Raw genomic sequence first — 18293 nt, forward strand, 5'->3', positions numbered from 1 at the left:
TAGTGAAAACAGTTTTCAAAAACAATTGTGCTGCTTGTGATGCTGTTAAAGTTTTCTTACATGGAATGAAATATGCTTGTTTACTAAATCTATCTACTACTGTCCAAATCATATCATGGTTAGATTTAGTATTAGGTAAACCAGTAATAAAATCCATAGAAATTTGTTCCCAAGGCCTAGATGGAATAGACAAAGGCATAAGTAATCCATACTGTTTACCATGATGTCTCTTAACTCTTTGACAAATCAAACATTCAGAAACAAATTTAGATACATCAGTGTCCATATGCGGCCAATAAAAATCTTCAGTTAATGTACGTAAAGTAGATATGATACCTCTATGACCTTGATATGGAGGACAATGAATCTCATTCAAAACAAAAGATCTGAATGGAATTGTAACACAATCTCTTTTCATGAAACATAAATCCATCATTATATGACAATGAATCAATAGGAATCAAGTTATTTTGAACTAATTTATTTCAATCAGCATGAAAAGTAATATCCTGATGATAAGTATCTTTCATAGCAATCAAAGAATCAAAAGATATAACAGAAATATTATGAATGGCAGGTCTTCTACTTAATGCATCAGCCACTACATTTTCTTTACCGGGTTGATATTGAATGATAGGATGAAAACTCTGGATAAAGGATGCCCATTTGATATGTCGGTTAGAGATTTGGGGTTGGCTAAGTAAATGTCTAATACTTTGCTGATCGGTCTTAATCATACATTTTGAACCCATTAAGTAGTGTTTCCATTGTCTTAATGCTTGTACAATAGCTAATAGTTCTTTGTCATATGTGGAATATTTTAGTTCAGAGGGTTTCAACTTACAACTAGAATAGGCTATAGGATGGTTATCCTACATAAGTACAGCTCCTATTCCTGATCCACTAGCATCGGTCACTACTAGAAAGAATGGTCTGTTAAAATCAGGCAACTGTAGGACAGGGGCATGGGTTAATGCATGTTTCAATAAGTCAAAAGATTTCTGTTGATTTTCGGACCAATGATAGACAATTCCTTTCTTCAGAAGTTTAGTCAGTGGTAAAGCAAGTAAGGAAAAATTACATACAAACTTCCTATAGAAACTAGCAAGACCAAGGAAAGATCGTAACTCATGCACATTTTTAGGTACAGGCCAATTCAATATTGCTTCTATTTTCTTAGGATCAACTTTAATTCCATCAGATGATACAATATAACCTAAATACTCAATTTCTATTTTAAAGAATTCACTCTTTTCAGGATTTGCATACAGTTGATTATCTTTTAATAATTGGAAAACCAATGACAAATGCTCATAATGTTCTTTCTCATTTTGACTAAACACCAAAATATCATCAAAGAAGACAATTACACAATACTGATATTTCAAAAATATACGGTTCATCATTCTACTAAACGTAGCAGGTGCATTAGTCAATCCAAATGGCATCACTAAAAATTCGTAATTACCAAACTGTGTCCTAAATGCAGTCTTGAATATGTCAGACTTATCTAGTCTCACCTAATGATAACCAGACTTAAGGTCTATTTTACTAAATATAGTAGATCCTTGCAATTTGTCCATAAGGTCATTAACTCTAGGAATGGGTTACCTATTCTTTACAGTGATCTTATTTAAAGCTCGATAGTCAATGCACATACGATAGGTATTATTCTTTTTCTTGACTAACAGAACAGGTGCACCGAATGGAGAACTACTAGGTCTAATCAATCCTCTATTTAGTAATTCCTCAACTTGACTCTGAATTTCTTTTTGCTCTATCTAGTTATGCCTATATAGTGCTTTGCAAGGTGGTTGTGTACCAGGAATCAAATCTATTTTATGGTCTTCTGGATGTGAAGGAGGTAAACCAGGTGGTAGGTCTTTAGCAAAACAGTCTTTAAAATGTGCAAGAAATTCTTTATGCCTAGGATGCATATGATTTTCTTTTACTTGCAGTTCATTCACCCAAATGAGATAAGATTTACTACTCTTGCGTAATGCACGTTTAGCTTGAGTATGCGAAAGCAGTGGAAAAACATTAGATGCATGCATATCATATAATGTAATAGATTTTCCTTGAAAATTAATATTCATTGAATGTGTGGAATAGTCTATATCTGGATTATGCTGATGACGCCAAGGCATACCTAAAATAATGTCACTCGACTGTAATGGAATAACTAGAAAATTTCTTCTTTCTGTGTATTGACCAATTTGAATCTCTAAGTCATGCACTTCTTGTGTACCATTATACCTAGTGCCTAAGAATGCTGCTTTAATGCGATAATGCGTAGGTACAGTCTGTAATTTCAATTCTTTTACTAGCTTTGCTGAAATAAAATCATGAATGCTACCATCATCATGCAAAATAATCTTTTCCTTTCCATGCACTAAACATTTCATAGTCAATAAAGAATGTGGAGTTGGCATACCTGGTAAAGTATCCGAAGGAGTAGTAGTGTCGTCCTCATCTTCTGTGAAATCAGGCATATCTTCATGTTCATCATTGTCCATTGCTCCAAGGTAGTTGATATGGGCAGGTAGCTTCTTCGAATGGCAATTTGCTGCTAGATGTCCAGGCTGGTGGCATTTATAGCATACTATAGGTTTGGCTTTGGTTACATTGTTTGCAATGGTAGAAAGTCTAGGAACATTAGGATTTGGCTGTGGAATAGGCTTGGAATTTTGATTAACATTGGATGATAAAGCAGGTGGTTTTGCCCAATTCTTACGGAAAGATGATGAAGAGAAACGACTTGGATTAAATCTTCTAAAATTGGAATTGAATTGCTTAGATCCATAGTTACCATTGGCTTGGAATTGCTATGGACGTCTGTCTCTACCTCGCAGCTTGTCTTCAGTGTCGTGAGCTAGTGAAATGGCGTCTTCAAGAGTAGCAGGCTTGAACATGTTAACTTCAGCGTAGTAATGCCCAAGGAGTCCAGACATATACTTGCGCTTGTGTGTCGCTTCAGGTACGTTTTCAAGCATGCGTAGCTGGAGTAATGCATTCCAAAAACGCTTTGTATACTAAGGAATAGGCTCACGATCCCGTTGTTGAAGAAGATCCCATTGCTTAATAGCTTTCTCATGAAATTGTGGAGGAAGGAAATTCTGCATGAACTTCTTCTTGAAATTCTCCCAGGTAGCGGGACAATCTATACTCTTGTGTACTATAGTCCACCAAAGAGATGCTCTGTCCACTAAATGATTAGTGACACACTTGATTTTATCTTTTTCTGCATAGGTTTCCTCATGGAAATAGTCATCAAACTGACTAATGAATGCAAGAACAGTTTTTCCCTCTCAAGTGCCATTGAAAGTATGAAATTTGAAATTTCTTTTACTTATCTTTGATTCCTTGCGGATGGTTTGAGCTTCGAGAGTCGCATCGATGGTACGTCGGATAAGATCTTCAGATTGAGGTTCTTCTTTGTCGGTAGATGATCTTTGTAAATTTGCCAATTGAACTTGCAATGCTTGCCTAGCCCGTCATTCTTCATCCAATTGCATCATGATTAAGTCGAGCTTTTGCTCCATCATAGGTTCAGGTAGGTCGCCTTCAGCCATTAAATCATCCATATGTGGTTCCGTCATCCTGAAAAACTCAAAAGACCTTTCTCACTCAAAATCAAGTTAGCGGGATGAGCGTAGCTCAAGTTCGGGAATACAAGGCTTATATATTTTTGGGTGTGGCTTTCACAAGCTTCGAAAATCTGTGTTTTATCCTTCTTCGTAAAGTTACGGATTGCAATATTATGGATTGTTGGCTTAGTTAGTGGCATATCACATATCTATGTTGGAGGTGGCACTTGTCAGGATAAGACTAGTTCGTAATAGTAGGATGTAATGTGTGGTGCATTTGTTTTCTCGCGCTCCATATCTTCTCGTGCTATATTTTTGTCCAGGTGGTGGAGGACATTGCTCATATGCCAACCACGAACTTGGCAGAGCCAATGCATGCAAGTTGGTTGGCAGGGGAGGGATTCAAGGGATCTATCAGCTTGTAGGATGCATGTGTTAGTGATTTGGCCAACTCTCTACTACTACAAAGCACAAAACGGCATGCATTCATTGGTGGAAAGTTCCATGGTATAGGACCCAGTGCAGAGAAGCTTTTGAGTCAACTATAACAAGGAATTAGCCCCACACCTCGAGCAACGATAAGGATGGTTGAGGAGGTGGCAAGAGGAACTGAATTGCATAAACATCACGATTTTTGAGGGGACAATATGACTGTAGTAAGAAAACACAAGGTTGATGGGAAAGTGGGGTCTGAGGAAACCAATGCCTCTCACAGGCCTAAGTATGTGACCGAAAATATACCTAGAAGAAAGGGTACAAGAAAACTAAACTTTGAGGACCCTTTGCCTTCTGACCAATCAAGGGCAGTATCACCAAATTGTTCAGAGGAAATGGTGATGGAGACAATCCTTCATGACACCATTTGGGCTATAAGAAGGATTTCAGCTCATAGCCATGTACAATGTCAAGGATGGTTGGGAGCTAGAGAGGGAAAATAAAAAAAACCTATAAAAAATACGTCACATGGGGTGCCTGCACCTTCATTTTGGGGCATCATGGAGTGGTCTAGCTCAAGAGGAGAAGCTAGCAATCAACATGGAATGTGGTGCCAATTCATATGGTTTTGTAATGATAGTGTGGACCATACATGGAACATTTGTTCTTCCATTCAACATGCACCGCCCAAGGTTCCACAAGTATGGCCAGTGGCACAAGGCACTAATTTGACCGTAGAAGAAATCCACATGTTGGAGAGTGGTGGGTTTGTTTTACAAAAGGTAGCACAAAAGGCAGATGTTAAGGAGGGCTCATGTAGATATCGAAGAGGTGTTTCACAGGCCGCAGGGAAAAGGATGGACTCAGCGTTGACTCTAGATGCAATTATGAAGAGACACACAGTGGTGAAGGCCTTGAAGCATGAGGTTTTCAAACTAGAGACATCTAACTCAAGTGTCATGCATGAGTGTTATGATGTGCACATTGCAAAGAATCCAACATGTGATTGCTGGGATTTCATGGGCCGTGCCACAGAAGGAAAAGCGTATTTGGCATGCAAGCACCTATACTATGTGTACCTCCGAGTATTTGGGATGGATGCAAATGCCAACATGTTTATACACCAACCCACAGTCACTGAAGAAAACTTGCACATTGTATTTGGAAGAAAAACTTTTCCAGCACCACCTATATAGTGACCAGGAATGCAATGCCAACACTACCTCTTAGCACAAGCACATTTTATTTTGTTGAGAAGTCATTGTTATACAATCCATTAGGATGGCAACCTTTGGTGAACTTGACTCTCTTATTTTGACAAGCAAAAGCACATTTCCAAGAGTTAACACAATATAAATGTACATTTGGATTACTTGTATGAATTGTCTTGTATCATATTTGTTGAGGAGAGGGGGGGAAGGGAGAGAGAGAGAGGGAGGGGAGGGAACTATCAATGCATTGAAGTTAAAGTTCTAAAAAGACCGAGTGGCTACCCAAGCATTCACATTGTGTGTGTGTGTGTGTGTGTGTGTGAAAGAGAGAGAGAGAGAGAGAGACATATTTAGGATTTAAGAGAAGCATTTGCTACAACACATGCCATAATCTGATGTGAGGCATTATGATATAATATGGATTGATCACATACATGAGAGAGAGAGGGAGATGAACACGGAGAGTAAGTGAGTGACTAAGATTTATATACGTATATATATGTATGTGTGTATATATGTATGTATGTATGTATGTATGTATGTATGTATGTATGTGAGAGGGAGAGAGAGAATGTAGAGTGAGGGAGAAATTGCATGTACAACCCTAAATTGAGAGAGAGTAAAGACATGGAGTAATTTGTGAGAGAGAGAGAGAGGGGTGGGCCGTGGTGTTCCATTCTTCCGGGGTAATTGCATGAATGAATCCACGTTACGTGCTAGAGAGAGAGAGAAATAGTTTACATGAGATGGAGTGCTATTTGATCGAGTGTGCTAGAAAGAGAAAAAGAGAATATACACATAGAGGGAGAAACTGAGAGTGTGTGTGTGTGTGAGTGAGTGAAGGTAGTGGTGGCAATCGTGGAGGTGGTGGGGATAATGGTAGTGGTGGTGGAGGTGGAGGTGGCAACAGTATTGGCAACGTCATCAGAGATGGTGGTGGTGGTGGTGGTGGCGGAGGTAGCATGGTGGTGGTGGTGGCAGCAATGGTGGAAGTGGTGGCAAAGACGGCGATGGCAGTGGTGGCAGAGGAAGTTGTTGTGGTAGTGGTGGTGGAGGTAAAAAAAAATCAAGGGGTGGAATAAGTGGAACAAGAATTGGAGATTGCCCAAAAAAGCTCGCTCAAAAGGTCACTTCTTGCACGCACCCCTCTTGCCTTGTTGCGCGATAGATTTGGAATTTCTTTTCCCGAGTGTGGTCCTCGATAACTCAGCACTGCATACCAACTCATTCATAGATTATGGGAAATATGTCCTCTATGCCTTCTTTGCATTTAGATTGTTCCTACCTATTCCATTTCCTTAGATGGATATCCCTGTGGCATATATGGCATACTCAAAATGCCTTTATTTTTTATTCAGCATCGAGCATCTATGGGCATGTGGCCCGTGTGCATGGATTAGTGTTATGGAAAATCTCTTCAATGATGTTAGCTGACCTGGTTCTTCTAGATATTGGTACTCCCTGGCTAGCAATATTCATGTAATAGGTTGTTTTGGTTGTTATGATAGCCTGCAGGTCTCGTGTATACATTTCCAGTGAGAGAGAGTTTATGTCTGTTAGTTTTATGCTGACCTGATGGTTTGATGTAAATATTTACTACTTAATTCAATTATCTTCACAAGAGAGAGAGAGAGAGAGAGAGAGAGAGAGAGAGAGAGAGAGAGAGAGAGAGAGAGAGAGAGAGAGAGAGAGAGAGAGAGAGAGAGAGAGAGTCTCAATTATGAGGTTTTGAGAAAAAGGAGATTGCATGAGGCACACAACCTAGCTAGAAAGGGAGATTGTGAGGAAATGAAGATTACATGAGGCACATAATTGGCTAGAATGATAGGACTAGAATTAGTTTTATTACAAGAACCTACCATCAAATGAGTAGTTTTGAGTCAACATAGTTACTATATTTTCTACCCCTACATAATCATTTGCATTATCATAGCCTAAAGTGTAGAAAGGATGCACATAAAGAATTTAACTAGGAAGTTTGTATAATTTACCAAGAATCTACACATAGGTGTAAAAGGAATGTACATAAAGAATTTAATAAGAAATGTGTGTAATTTAGCAAGAATCATATAAAAAGGAGATAAAGTTCTAGTAGGTGTGATGTTCTTTTTCATGCATGCTTTTGAAGTTGCCACAAGACAATCTTTGTATGTTAATAACAAGTAATGCGTGAGACACTTTATGAGGCCAAGTTATTCTATGTGGTGCAATCCTCCCATCCTCATAAGCAATCAACTTTGATTGACTGAGAGGCTAGCTAACTTGTAGGCACAACCTCAACAATGACTAATGCAAGATTTTGATGTGCATTCTACTCGACTCTGCTTCATCTATCTCTTTGAAGCGTTACTTCTATTCATAACTTGCTTTACCAACTATTATACAAATGTTACAAATAATGAGAAACTAGCATAATCACTATTGCAACCCCAAATATGCAATTCTTTCATGTACATTGGCATTTCAATGTATGATAAACTCTTTTTCACTCTTTGATTCTTTGAAGCGCATTTAAAAATATTTTTACAAAACTTTTGTAGTTTGTCTCATTCAATTGTAGGAGAAAACTCAAGGATTATTTCTTCATCAATAGGACCCTCCTTCAATGGTTTTGAAGTTAACCCACCCTATCAAAATATAAAGTTCTTCAAAGCCTTCACTCTCTCCTATTATTGATTTGCTTGCTTGCCATACCTCACAACATAAAGCTATTAACTCCTAAAACTCTCCAATTTTCCAAGCCTAACAACCCGACATAGAATCTTATTCACACTTATATTCATCCTAAAGCTTTAACATCTAACCTGTGGAAGAAATGTAAGAAATGCAAAGTCCATTCATAGGAAGTAAATATTCCAAACATCGTTGAGACCTCTTTCTTCACCCTCCAACATTGCTCTCTAATCAACTAGAATGACCTCATTACAATGCCCACTACACACAACCCACATGATTGAAAGTTTAGAAAGGAATTTCAAGTCAAACCCTACATATAAAGACCCAATACATATGTGAACTCCTCATCAAACTATCTACAAAATGCTAGCCCCTTTAGGCCACCCTTTCATCCGAATAGAGACTTTTTTTTTGAGAACTTTGTTGTAAATGGTCATGGTGAATGCAGCACCACCACAAATGCATGATGGTAGGATGCACCCACATTACGGTAAGAACATATATAACTAATTCCCCAACTCAAAACTTGGACATGCAACTAGCTTTGATGAACCACCACTAACGTATCATTGTAGGGCTCACATCCACAAGATGATAAGAGCATATATTAGTGATACCCAATCTCAAAACCTAGACTGCCATCACTAATGGCAATCCACCACTCTCTATCCTCATACTAGAAGGCTCGTGGTTAGCTTAAGCCTACAACTCCAATTAATGTGTACAACATTGTAGAACCATTTGGCAAAGGGAAAAGAATTGGCCCATTGTGTTGCTCCTCATTGGGAATGTAAGTGACCATTAGGCAATAGCCAAGTCTTGGGTGTATGTAGTCAAATAATGTCCATGGTGATGATTCTATTGGGCTTCTCTTGATTGAGCTCCAAGGGGAGTTTAGGCTATACCATAGGGGTGGAAGGTGATCCACATGTAACCCATGTAGCTACAACCATGTGTCTATTTGGGCATACCAACACTTTGTATCACCATGCAATGCTAGCCATCTAGATGACTCTGTGAGTCTACAGTATTTCTACCTCAGGAGGTTGAGAGACAAAGAGAGAGAGATTCAAATCATGGATAGAGAGATGCAACCTTCCAAATCATTGTTTTGTGAAATAAAATTTTATTTATTTCAATTTTGTTTTTTTTTTAAATTCTGCGCTAATGAAAAATGTTAGTCAAAAGTGATCACTACAGCCCGACCCCCGGGAAAACACAACGTTCTTACCGCTTATAGAGCACAAAACGCACTGCGTGTTTACATGCGAAGTGCCGGTCACTATAAATGTAAGAGCAAATAACGATATGATTATCACGGTAAACAAACTTCTACGAAAAAAGAAACGCAGAAGTAATAACAGTCGAGAGCTTCACTTAGGACTCTGGGCGCGTGCGGGTTCGTGATCGCAGATGGACGGCTGGGACAGCAGAACCAAGTCCACGGTCACGCAGATCCCTCTCCTCACTACGCGAGCTGGTCCTCGCGATGGCCAGGCATGGACCCAGCGCCTCAAGGAAGAATACCAGGTAACATCTCCTTCTTTTCATTGTTTGCACCTCAGGTTTGCTGAACAGGGAGGAACTAGGAAATCAACCACATCTATGTTGATCGGAACACACACAATCAGCCCGGAAAGTTAATACCACGAGGACAAATCAGAACTCAAACGGCTGCTCAAAGATGCCCCACAGTTAGGCTGATGCTGTTTTGCGTCTGACTTGAAGGCCATACTGATGGGTCTCCTTTCGAATCATTTTGGCCAAGCTCATGAGATCTCTCCCAAGAAACATTCAGGAGTTTGGCATAAAGCTTTTAACAGTCACGAGATCACGAGAACACGCTCTTGTGCTTTTCAATAGAAGACCTTATACAAAAAGACACTTGATTATGAATCAGTCATGAATGTTTCCCACATAATTCTTAAATAGATAAGTTGATGAATCTAAGTCAAAGAAGCTTTTAGACCATTGATTACATTTTGCCAAGGGGCCTTTTAAGAATTTTAGGGTTAAAACCCACTTGCTATATAATCCTTGTTCAATTTGTTTGCCAAATTCATCATATGAAGTGTTGTCTATAGTTCTCTTTTGCTGGTGACCAATTTCCCTTATTGCTTCATATGCATGATTTCACGATAATCTTGTCAATTACAATTCAAGATCCAATTGTATTCAACCCTCCTCGAGCTAGCATTCGAGCTGATTTTCGTCCACTCTGGCAAATAAGTTACTCCAATCATTGTAGTTTTCTAAACCTAAAGTGTTCTTAGAGCATTTGTAGCAGGCCACTTTGATCAATGATGCTACCATCCATTTAGATATCCAAGGATGCAACCAAGTCCTATTCATAGGACACTATTATGGACATCCATTGTGTGTTCACCAAACTTGGACTCTTGGCATGTAGGCCGATACATTTGCACATTGGGACAATGCGGGATGGTATGGGATGCCGAGTCTTAGGACATGGTAATGACCCATGGGCTACTAGCTCCCAAGGTCAAGGGTAAGCTCATTTGCACTATGGCTGAGAGGTGAGTTTGATGTCCCATTTCCTTGCTATTCTTTATTGTGAGTATCAGTTTTATCGTGTCTCGTGTGTAGCTTGCATCCTAGAGGCATATTTTACTTTTGATCGATGACGAGGAGGGTGGACTCTACAAGTTCCGTGCCTTAGTAGCTTGCTCTTCATGAGTGGGGTTGGTTGTGACATGCTCACTATGGTCATCTAAATTTTAACCCTTTTTGACCGGTTAGCCATCAAGGTTTGGTAGTGGGGTTACTAAACTTTGCTACTCGACTTCCATTGGTTTGTCCCAATTATCTCACAGGGAAATGCAACGTTGGGTGGCCATACCTTACTAGACTTTTCATCGGGCTATTATCCCTTAGAAGCTCATCCATACAGATTTTTGAGGCCCCATGCGCACTCGTTTCTTGGGCAAGGCTATTTAGCTTATGTTAATTATGGATGATGTTATATCCTTGGACATTTGGATGGGCACTAGTAGCATTGGTCAAGATGGTTACGAAATAACTTAGTATGAATGCACTAAGGACACTTTGAGGTTAGGGAAATTGAGTCCTATTTATAGGACTCAAGGCCCTACTGTGCACATTCACTATGTGGTCACCACTATTAGAGTCTTGGCCCATTGGCTAACGCATTCGTACACTGGGAGGGTGTGGATTGGTGGTATGGGAATGCCAATCCTTGAGATGTGATCATGACCAGGAGTATTGCTAGCTCCTAGGCTCGTGGGAGCTTTGTTTGACTATATGGTTGGTAGGTGAGTCTAATGTCTAGTCCCTTTTAAGATGAAATGGGCTTGCATCATGTCCCATGTGCTTTCATTGGTATTAGAGCGTCGATGTGCAATTAGATGCGAGGTTTGATGACGTGCACAAAACCACTTTTGCTAGCAAAACTGTGATGGTTTACACCTAACAGGTATGCCTTCATCTCGTTAAGGGTAGTATGGGACACTGTGCATAGGGGGCACATATTTCGAATGTGGCAACAAATTCTCCTATTGAGGTTGATTAATCACTTCTATTCTTCATCTATATCAAGATCAGCATACTTAACAAGCTATGGAGCTTCCTTTTGCTTCAAATATGGATTTCTTCTTTTTCTCCAAACTCTAACTGTGTAGTCCATGGGTAGCCATTAAAGCTTGAACAAAGCTTTTCAATCTTAAAAGGCTTTTGCTTCATTTCATCCTTGGAGATTATCTATAGCAAGACTCTCAATATTTGATTAAGATTAGTGACATTGGAGCTTTCTTTAACACTTCAAGCTTCCATGGAGGATAGATTTGGGGATTCTTCTTCAAGCTTGACACTCTTTGTTTCAAAAGCATTAAGAGAGCTGAAGTCCTTCCATTACAAGGATTCTACATGGTTTACTTCTTCATGGTCAACATTAGAGCTCATACATTCATTGAAGAATAAAGGTTACTTCTCTTCCATTGAAGCAACATAGAGCATTTTGCTTAATTCAGCAGGGTATCTATGTTGGGAATAAAGGCTCACCGTGCTTTTTACCGTGTTCGGGTGTGAATGCACCCTTTCACTTTAGTACTTTATATATATTCAAAACTAAAATGTGGTATACAAGTCTTTGTACCAAACATCAAGTGCCGTGCTCACTCTCTCACTCTACTGCTCTCAACTCGCTGCACCTTCACTCTCAGCTCAGCTCACGTACAACCTTCTCGACAAACTAGTATTAGAGCACATAAGTTGTGCACGCTTCTCGAAGCCAGTGACGGTTGTCAAGCCACATGACAGGCGAGCAGGAGCTTCAAGCACCAGTTGTTATTATTCAATAGGTGCAGAAGAGGCAATCAGACTAGTGGGCAGTATCCCAGGTGTCACAGGTGTTGCAGGTGGACTAGAGGGTATTTGTCAGCAGGTCGCAGGCGTTGTAGGCAACACGTGATCAGACTTAGGCAACCAAGCTGCTGCAAACGACGCGCTGCAGGCTCAATGTGACATGACCAAGTCGAGGCGACACACAACCAGGTCAACGGGCAGACACAACAACAAGTTTTGCGACCGAATGGGATGGGGGGACTGCAACTAGATGGGATTGCCAGCTGGCGACCAAGACCAGTCACCACAACCGTGGTATGCGAGATGGGCAGAGGTCAACATTTTTTTCTTTTAAAAGAAATATCCTTCTTTTTTTTTTCTTCTTCATCGGGCATTCACACTCCAAGGCACAAAGCCAAATTCAAGAAAATTGGGGCTTTTCTCGGATTTGGGGACTTTAATGTAGAAGTGGACAATCTGACTCAGAAATTGTGAAATCAATGCACAATTGCCCATGAAATTTTGGGCCTTTTCACATTTTAGTGAAATTTCTTCAATTTCAATGAAATTTGTGCACATCAAACCTGAAAAATTTCAGTGATTTGCTTGGTATATGCAATTGGGTACTTGAATTGATGCAATTTGAACTGATTATCCTCTAAGAATTTGGGGCTTTTGACCCAAATTGTCAAATTTGTGCTTGGGAATGCCTTTGGAGCAGAAATTGTAGTGAAATTTTGGGGATTTCACATGCAACTGTTGGCTTCATCTCTAATTGTGTCAAAAATCGCTTGAGGAGTGCAGCAAACGACATTTTTTAATTCTGAAAATTCATTTGCAGGTCTGAAATTTTCAACAATCTTGGGATTTTTCATTGCTGATTGGTACTCTTGTGCATTGTGGTCACTTGTGTCATATTTGGGCTTGTCTTTGGTGACTAGTTAGTCAATTTGGAACTGCAAATTATGGCTGGAAACAGTGACAGCAATAATCTTCTGCACATTAAGAAGCTTGAGAGTGTCCATAATTTTGCAATCTGGCAGAAACAATGCTATAATGTCTTGGTGCAGAAGAAGCATGTAAAGCCCATCAAATCAAAGGGAATCAAACCAGTAGACATGAAACAAGACGAGTGGGATGACTTGGACGAGCTTGCTCGCTCTACCATTGAGCTCTCAATGTCAGACAACTTGCTCTTCAACATTGAGAAGGTGAATTCAGCATATGCAATGTGGCAAAGGCTTGAAGAATTGTATGCTCAGAAAAGTGCAGCCAACAAGGTTTATTGGCTGAAAAAACTGATGGACTTTTGCATGAAAGAGGATACAGCCATGTCTGAACATTTGAATGAGTTTAACTCAATTTTCAGTCAGCTGATTGCTTTGGATTTTCATATTGATGAAGAGTTCAAAGCTACCTTTTGGCTATGCACTCTATCTAAAATTTGGGATACTTTCAGGACAGCTTTGAGTAATTCAAATGCTCAGTTGTTATACTCCGATGTGGAGAGTTCTTTGCTGATGGAAGAACTCAATAGGCAAAATAACTCAGCAAACAAGTCTTCAAATGCATTACATACTAGAGGCATATTTCATCATAAGAGCAGTTCTGAAAACAGAGCACACGGTAAATCTCGTGGAAAGAATGTGGAGTGCCATCATTGTGGCAAAAAGGGGCACTACAAAAGGGAGCAAAAACGAAAACAATGAAGCCAACAAGGCTGAAAACAAGGATAGCCAGCTTGTCTAAAAGAGCAATGTGAAAATAGAAGAGGTTAATGTAGTCACTTATGATAATGATAGTGATGGTGATGTAATTCTAGCTTCTTCTTTGGATACACATGCATTGATTGTAGATTCTGAGGATGATATTCACACTTGGATACTTGATTCAAGTGTGTCCTTTCATGTCACACCCTATCATGAGTGGTTCTCTGACTGCAATGGTGTTGTACGTGGTGTTGTCCACTTGGGAGATAACTATGCATGTAAAATTGCAGGCGTTGACAGTGTGAAAATGGAATTTCAGCATGGCTTCGTGTTTGCTTTGCATAATGTGAGACATTTACCTCAACTCAAGAAGGGTTTAATAAGCACAGGGCAACTAGATGATGAAGGCTATCACATCACCTTTGGGGATAGTAAATGAAAAATATGTAAGGGCTCCCACATTATTGCCAAGGGGTCTAAAAGTGATACTCTGTATCCTTTGCATGTATATAGTGTGCATGACCATGTTGTTGCCATAACTGAGCAGCCCAGCGTTTCTTTGTGGCATAGCTGGTTGAGACACATGCATCAATCTGAAATGAAAGTGCTCTCTCGTTTGGGTTATTTACCGTCTTTGAGGTATACTGATTTTGAACAGTGTGATCATTGCATTTATAGTAAACATGCTCAAACGTCACACAAAAAATCTATTTCTCTAAAGTCTTCACCCTTAGAGTTAGTACATTTAGATGTATGTCAAATGCGAGGATTATCTCTAGGGGGGAAAAAGTATTTTATTACCTTTGTTGATGATGCCACACGCAAAGTTTGGGTTCCCCAAGAAGCATGGTCGGGCAAGCCACTTTTGTATGCACACTTGAAAGTGTTTGGCTGCGAGGCATTTGTGCACATACACAAGGAAGAACCCAGCAAACTTGAGCCAAAGTTTTGTAAATGTATTTTCCTAGGATATGGTGATGAAGATGAAATGGGGTATAGATTATGGGATCCCGAGAAAAGAAAAATAGTACGTAGCAATGATGTCATCTTCCTGGAAGATAGCATGCACAAACAGCCTGAAAGAACAGAGGAGGTTCAAAGGGTTGTATTCCGAGAGGATGTACCAATAGGATAGCAAAGAATGCATGTTAGGCAACAACAAATACCTGCTGAAAATGTCCTTGAAATTGTAGGGAATGATGTTGTAAATGATCAGCAGGATCTTGCCCATGATGTCCCACAAATTCAACAAGAACATGTGCACTTGGAATAACCTAAACTAGTTATACAGCAAGCTGTACCTACAAAACAACAAGCTGTTAATGCAGATTTACAGGCTGAACAACCAACAAATATTAACCACTGGGCTGGTAGGTCGACCAAAGTGCAAAAACAGCCAAATAGATTTGTTCTTGGAGTAAACTATGTTACTGATTATGTCATGTTACAGATTGTGGTGAACCGTCATGCTTCCAGGAAGCAATGGACAAACAGAATAGTAAGAAATGGCAAAAAGCAATGCTATCAGAGATGGAATCTCTCATGAAGAATGGCACTTGGGATTTGGTACGTTTGCCAAAATGACAAAAAGTACCATCCTACAAATGGGTTTGCAAAATGAAAGTCACTTCTGGTTCTTTGTCCAGGTACAAGGCATGCTTGGTTGCTAAAAGGTACAAGCAAGAACATGGAGTTGATTTTGATGAAATCTTTTCTCCTGTAGTCAAAATGACTACTTTGCGAACCATCTTGAGCTTGGTTGCATCTGAGAACATGGAACTCATACAAATGGATGTAAAAACCGTCTTATTACATGGTAATTTGCATGAGGAGATCTATATGCAACAACCTAATGGTTTTGTTGCAAAGGGAAAAGAACACGTGGTATGTAATCTCAACAAAAGTTTGTATGGGTTGAAGCAGGCACCACGATAATGGTATCACAAATTTGGTATATTTATGCAATCTCAAGGATTTCATCGTTCTCAAGTTGATCTTTGCTTATATACCAAGAAGGCAGTAGATGGCAATCTTATTCTCTTGGTTTTATATGCAGATGACATGCTAATCGCAGGCAAGGATGTTCATGCCTTGGACTCCTTGAAGCAGAGTCTACACAATAGCTTTGATATGAAAAATCTTGGTGAGGCAAATCACATTCTTGGCATGTGTATTCTCAAAGACAGATCAAAGGGTCTTCTTTATCTATCACAGTAGGAGTATATTACCAAAGTTCTACAACGTTTCAATATGGAGGGGGGGAAAGCTATCAGTGTACCATTGCCTCCATATGTGAAACTTAGTGCAGATGACAACCCTACATCAGATGATGAAAAGGCTGAAATGGCCAAGATACCCTATGCTTCAGCTATTGGTACCTTGATGTATGCTATGGTTGCTACACATCTTGACATTGCATTTGCGGTGGACGTGGTTAGTAGATACATGGCATATCCTGGCAAAAAGCATTGGGAAGCAGTGAAGGGTATTATGAGATACCTGAAGGGCACAAAGAATCCGTGTATCTGCTTTTGTAAGTAGAAGTCATCTGTTGTTGGTTTCACGGATGCAGACTATGCTAGCCATCCTGACTGCAAGAAGTCTACTTCAGGCTATGTGTTTATGTTCACAGGAGGAGCAATCTCTTGGATATCTAGACTGTAAAAGTGTGTTGCATTGTCTACTACAGAGGCAAAATATGTGGTTGCCACAGGGGCATGCAAAGAAGCTTTATGGCTTTCACGTCTAGTGACAGAGCTTGGGATTACAGAGGTTTCTATCCTCCACTGTGACAGCCAGAGTACTATCATGCTAGAACGGAATCTTGTCTTTCACACAAAGACAAAGCATATATAGGTAAAGTATCACATTATCAGGGATGTACTTGACAGCAAAGGCATTGAGCTTGTCAAGGTACATACAGTTGATAATCCTGCAAACCTTACGAAGGGTCTTCTAGCCGAGCGGTTTGCTCATTGCCGCCAGATGATGGGGGTTGGATGGTATATGTGTCTTTCAGCTTTGTACATACATAGACTTAGCTAATTCTTTCCTCTACCTTCAGGCACGTTGCATTTAGGTGGGAGGTTGTTGGGAATAAAGGCCCACCGTGCCTTTTACCATGCTCAGGTGTGAAGGCACCCTTTCACTTTCGTGCTTTATATATTTTCAAAACCTAAAATGTGGTACACAAATCTTTGTACCAAACATCAAGTGTCGTGCTCACTCTCTCACTCTATTGCTCTCAACTCTCTGCACCTTCACTCTCAGCTCAGCTCACGTACAGCCTTCTCAACATTCTTCAAATATTTTCTTCTTCAACTTCCTTAACAAATGTTGAATGATTAATGATAAGCTTCAACCATAGCTGTTAGTTCAGCAACTTACAAACTGAATAAATAGATTGATTGAAAAGTGGGATAGTAATATAACTGATAGGGCCTGAATATAGGCTAAGGTGTATACGTAACCCTTTGACCCTTATTTGATGCAAAGTGGTGGAAATTGTGTTCTTACCTAAACGTACTTTTACACACGATAGTGTGCATTCAAACACAGGTAGATAATAACTCACAATCATCTCTGATGTGCTGGCATGTTTGATTGCAGGCTCTTATTAAATATATGCAGATGAACAAGTCAAATGATAATGATTGGTTCCGAATATCAGCAAATGCAGATGGCACAAAATGGAAAGGGAAGTGCTGGTATATTCACAATCTATTGAAATATGAATTCGATTTGCAGTTTGAGATCCCTGTAACTTACCCAGCCACAGCTCCAGAACTGGAGCTGCCTGAACTTGATGGCAAGACAGCAAAGGTTGGTGCCTCCAAATTGGAGTTTTAGTTCTTGAGGATCTCGTGAATATAGCTTGACTGGGTCAAATGGGTTTATGCAGATGTACAGGGGTGGGAAGATATGTTTGACAATTCATTTCAAGCCACTATGGGCCAAGAACTGGTATGATGTCGTAATGAACTGGATATCTTACATCTGAAATTTCTATGTATCATATGGAATGACACCTCTCCTCTTAAACTGGTTTTTTATATTGCAGCCCGAGGTTTGGGATTGCCCATGCCCTGTGTTTAGGGCTGGGACCATGGTTAGCAGCAGAAGTTCCACACCTAGTGGATACAGGAATGGTACAACATAAAGATGATGCTGCTGAAAATAGTGAAAATTCAAAAGTTTAGAATCTACCCACAATTTGGCACCAACTATGGAACATATGTATACAGACATATTGATGAGGTCAAAAGAAAAACCTCAACCACTTCACTGTATTGTACTTACATTTGGCAAACAGCCCATAAGAGAGCCTCATGTATTTGGTGATTGGCCAATTATCA

The 18293-nt window shown here is 39.8% G+C and overlaps 1 protein-coding gene across 1 annotated transcript; it reads left to right on the forward strand.

The window, feature by feature from the left end:
* The first annotated feature begins 9208 nt into the window (after positions 1–9208).
* LOC148021104 (ubiquitin-fold modifier-conjugating enzyme) lies at positions 9209–18293 on the forward strand. Its single transcript, XM_087698946.1, has 4 exons — positions 9209–9439; positions 17548–17760; positions 17840–17901; positions 17999–18293. Exons 1-4 carry the CDS (start codon positions 9323–9325, stop codon positions 18135–18137), a joined length of 531 nt encoding a protein of 176 aa, XP_087555072.1. The 5' UTR covers positions 9209–9322; the 3' UTR covers positions 18138–18293.

Source organism: Lygodium microphyllum, chromosome 18 (assembly GCF_053477565.2).
Source record: "Lygodium microphyllum isolate KBCC chromosome 18, Lygodium_microphyllum_v1.1.10, whole genome shotgun sequence".
Classification (NCBI taxonomy): Eukaryota; Viridiplantae; Streptophyta; class Polypodiopsida; order Schizaeales; family Lygodiaceae; genus Lygodium; species Lygodium microphyllum.